This window comes from Rutidosis leptorrhynchoides, chromosome 4, assembly GCF_046630445.1.
Source record: "Rutidosis leptorrhynchoides isolate AG116_Rl617_1_P2 chromosome 4, CSIRO_AGI_Rlap_v1, whole genome shotgun sequence".
NCBI classification, from domain to species: Eukaryota; Viridiplantae; Streptophyta; class Magnoliopsida; order Asterales; family Asteraceae; genus Rutidosis; species Rutidosis leptorrhynchoides.
In genome coordinates, this window is record NC_092336.1 from 261,653,995 (window position 1) to 261,658,225 (window position 4,231).

The window sequence follows — 4,231 nt, forward strand, 5'->3', positions numbered from 1 at the left end:
GCCCTAAGTCTTTCATATGAAATGTTAACTTGAGTTGACTTTTCAATTTTTCTATATGATCTTTACTATTTCCAGTAATCAAAAGATCATCAACATACACCAAAATGGTTGTGAATTGTTCACTATCCTTTTTTGTGAACAATGAATAATCAGCCTTAGATTGAACAAATCCAAAAGATAGCAATGCACTTGATAATTTTGCAAACCATTGCCTTGGAGCTTGTTTTAATCCATAAAGAGACTTCTTCAATTTACACACTTGATTCAAAGACCTTGTTATACCATTATCATTCTGAATTATCTCCCCCTTACCAACATATTCCAATGGCATTTTCATATACACCTCTTCTAATAAATCTCCATGTAAAAAAGCATTTGATACATCCAGTTGACATATATTCCAATTGTACATAGCTGCAACAGCAAGTAAAAACCTTACTGTAACCATCTTAGCTACTGGAGCAAAAGTTTCAGAATAGTCAACTCCTTGTCTTTTTCTATTTCCATCTACAACAAGTATGGCCTTTTTTCTATCTACACTACCATCTGCCTTAAGTTTAGTTTTAAAAATCCAGTGACAACTAATGGCCTTTTTCCCTACTGGTAAGCTAGTAACAAGTACCATTTTCCTCTAAAGCTCTAAGCTCAACATTCATAGCTTCACACCATCCAACATCATTGATGGCTTCTTTAAAATTAGTAGGATCAACAGTAGCCAATAAAGTAGTGACATATGAATGAAATTCATTATTGATACAAGGAGAAGACACCTGATTTGCTCTAGGAATATAACTTAAGATATAATCTTTCTGCCATACAGGTGGTTGAGATGTCCTAGTTGACCTTCTAGGATTCAGTATAGGTGCAGATGCAGATGAAGGAACAACAGGAGGAGATTCTACCTCTTCTGGTGGAACAATGGTGTGTGTAACATCAGGTGTATGTAGAACATCACAATCATACACAACATCCTTATTTGAACTGAAGATAGGCAATGAAGGTGTTGGTTGAAGAAAAATGATGAATACTATTACTTGAGAAGGGGAAAATATTCTCATGAAAAACAACATCTCTTGACACAAACATGGAATTGTTGAGAAGATTTAATAACTTGTAACCTTTTTGAGTAGAAGGATAGCCCAAAAATACACATGGTACCCCCTTTCTTGAAACTTATCAACAGTTCTGTTAGGGTTATATGCCATAGCAAAACACCCAAATACTCTTAAATGATCATAAGTATGAGATTTATTAAGTAATACCTCATATGGAGTTTTGTTGTTGAGAACAGAAGAAGGAAAACGATTTATCAAGTAAACAGCAGTAGTAACATAATAACCTCAATATTTCAGTGGTAACTGAGCTTGCAATCTTAATGCTTTGGCAATTTCCAAAACATGCCTATGCTTTCTTTCTACTCTACCATTCTGCTGAGGTCTATCTGCACATGATGTTTGATGTTCTATTCCCAAATCTGCTAAATACTTTCCCAACTGTCCCTTAATAAACTCTAATGCATTATCTGACCTCACAACTTTGATATCTTACTCAAACTGCTTCTTAACAAACTTCAAGAAAGATTTAAACATAGCAAAACAATCACTTTGATTCACAAGAAAGTATACCCAGGTAGCTCTACTGCAGTCATCAATAATGGTGAGAAAATATCTAAACTTACCTTCAGTGACAACCTTATATGGCCCCTAAATATCTATGTACACAAGTTGAAAGCATTCAGTACTATGTGAATCACTTAAACTGTAAGGTTGTTTAGTAAGTTTAGCCATAGGACATAGCATACATACATCAACATTATCTCTTACAAGTTTAGATTGTATAGAAGGAATGATCTTCATTTTAGAGTCAGATATATGCCCAAGTCTATTGTGCCACAAATTGTAAGGCTTCACAAGAGTACTTGAATTTGCAATACAACCATCCTTTATTGAAAACAAACTAGAATCATTAACAGAAGATGAAAGCAGTTGTAGCAGCCTCTTATCAATTTGATCAAGAGGTACATTCTCCAGATAGTAGAGATCTTCTTTCCTTCTACCCAGTCCTATCACCTTTTGTGTTTTCAACTCCTGGATAGTACAAATCAAAGAATATAAAGTAACCACACAGGGTTAATCTCTAGTTAACTTGGACACAGATAGCAAGCTAAACTTGAAAGATGGTACCACTAATACATCATTTAGTACCATTTGATTATACAACTTAACTTTTCCAACATGTGAAATAACAGATGTATTACCATTTGGCAGTCTTATATGAGGTTTAAAGAATAAACTTGTAGAATCAATAAGACTACTAGACATAGGTGTCATATGATCTGTAGCCCGAGTATCCAAAATCCATTCATTATTTAATGAATTTTTAGAAAGTATACCTGCTGCAAAATGATGATCCAGTTCATCATCTGAATTAGCTACAGTACATTGAACCTCATTTTGTGTCATTTGTGTTAAGAACTTCAACAACTTTTCAAACTGCTCACTAGTGAAGATCACATTGTTTCCTTGAACAGCAGCAGCAGTCTTCTTGACATTATTTCCACCTTTTGGTTTAAAATGTCCAGACACCTTTGATTTTGACTGCTGTTTAGACTTGTAATGCCATGGAGGATATCTAATCTTTTCCCAGCATTTGCCAGGTGTATGATACTTATGAACACAAATAGTACATTTTTGATCAGAACTGACCTTGCTGTACAGGGCAGTTGACTCAACAGATGTGAACATTTCTCTTTTTGATTCTTCTTGTTGAATCATTGCACAAGCAGTTTCCACAGTAGGTAGAGGATTCATTAGCAGCATTTGACTCCTAAGAGCACTAAACTTATCATCTAAACCATTCAATAACTGAAACAAGTGTTCCTCTTCCTTTTGCTTATTTAAAGTAGTTAGAAATGCCACAACCTCAGGAGTAACATTACTAATTCTAGGCAATTCACTCAAAGAGTCTAGTTCTTCCCAAATGCACTTAAACCTAGTATAGTAGTCACTAACTAGGTTTCCTTGCTGCTCATTTGCATATGTATCATTATGCAATTTGTACTTCCTAGAGCCATTGCTTAAAGCAAATCAATTTTCTAATTGAGTCTAGATCTCAAAAGCAGTGCCAACAAACATAATAGACTTGACAATAGACTTAGAAACTGAATTCATAATCCATCTAATTACCATATTATTGCATGTATCCCATGCCTCAGCCTTAACTGGATCATTTTCAGATCTAACAACAGTACCTGTAACAAATCCGATCTTCTTTTTGGTTGACAAAGCAATTTCCATAGATCGATGCCATGATCTATAGTTTTGAGCTCCAGTCAACTTCTCTTGGATAGATAGAGAACCAGGTCAGTCAAAAGGATGAAGAAACAATGGATTTTGAACCAATTGAGGATCCATATTACACGCGGAAACGAATTAATCTTCAATTTGATTAAGCAATTCACGAACTCAGCAAACACAAGACTGAATTGAACAGCCACGTAATCGAAATTGAATCAACAATTAAAGAAAATCAACCACTGTTATGCTCTGATACCATAATAAGCTTTGATAAGCTTGAACAATGGTGATTAAAACATATGAACGAGAGCAATTGAACTCATCTGTTTCATTGAAATGAAAAACGTAATTACAGAAAGAAGCCCTAATCCCCTTTTATGACTAACGGGGTTAACTGCTACTAACAGAACAGCTAACAAACTAACAACATCAGAATAATTTACAAAACTAAACCTTCAAGAATTATAAATTACAGAATACCCCCTGAACTCTTGTATAACACTAATAGTAAATGCGCTGAAGTAAGAGGCTGCATATTTTGAAGTGATTTTGGTCCATAAAAAAAAAAAGGCATGGTGTCTGATTTGTGGCAACAGCTCTGGACAATCTATGGAAATGGGTGAAATGTCCCGTTCATATTGATTATAAACGTTCCATATTAATTGATTTCATTGCGAGGTTTTGACCTCTATATGAGACGTGTTTCAAAGACTGCATTCATTTTTAAAACAACCATAACCTTTATTTTATCAATAAAGGTTTCAAAAGCATTACGTAGATTATCAAATAATGATAATCTAAAATATACTGTTTACACACGACCATTACATAATGGTTTACAATAGAAATATATTACATCGACATATGTTTCTTGAATGCAGTTTTTACATAATATCATACAAACATGGACTCCAAATCTTGTCCGTATTTTAGTA

General features: G+C 34.2%; 1 protein-coding gene across 1 annotated transcript; it reads right to left on the reverse strand.

The window, feature by feature from the left end:
• Positions 1-1,340: 1,340 nt before the first annotated feature.
• On the reverse strand, positions 1,341-3,296 carry LOC139841590 (uncharacterized). Its single transcript, XM_071831804.1, has 5 exons — positions 3,186-3,296; positions 2,205-3,023; positions 1,806-2,087; positions 1,679-1,703; positions 1,341-1,522 (listed from the first exon to the last, which is right to left on the reverse strand). Exons 1-5 carry the CDS (start codon positions 3,294-3,296, stop codon positions 1,341-1,343), a joined length of 1,419 nt encoding a protein of 472 aa, XP_071687905.1.
• Between the last annotated feature and the right edge of the window lie 935 nt (positions 3,297-4,231).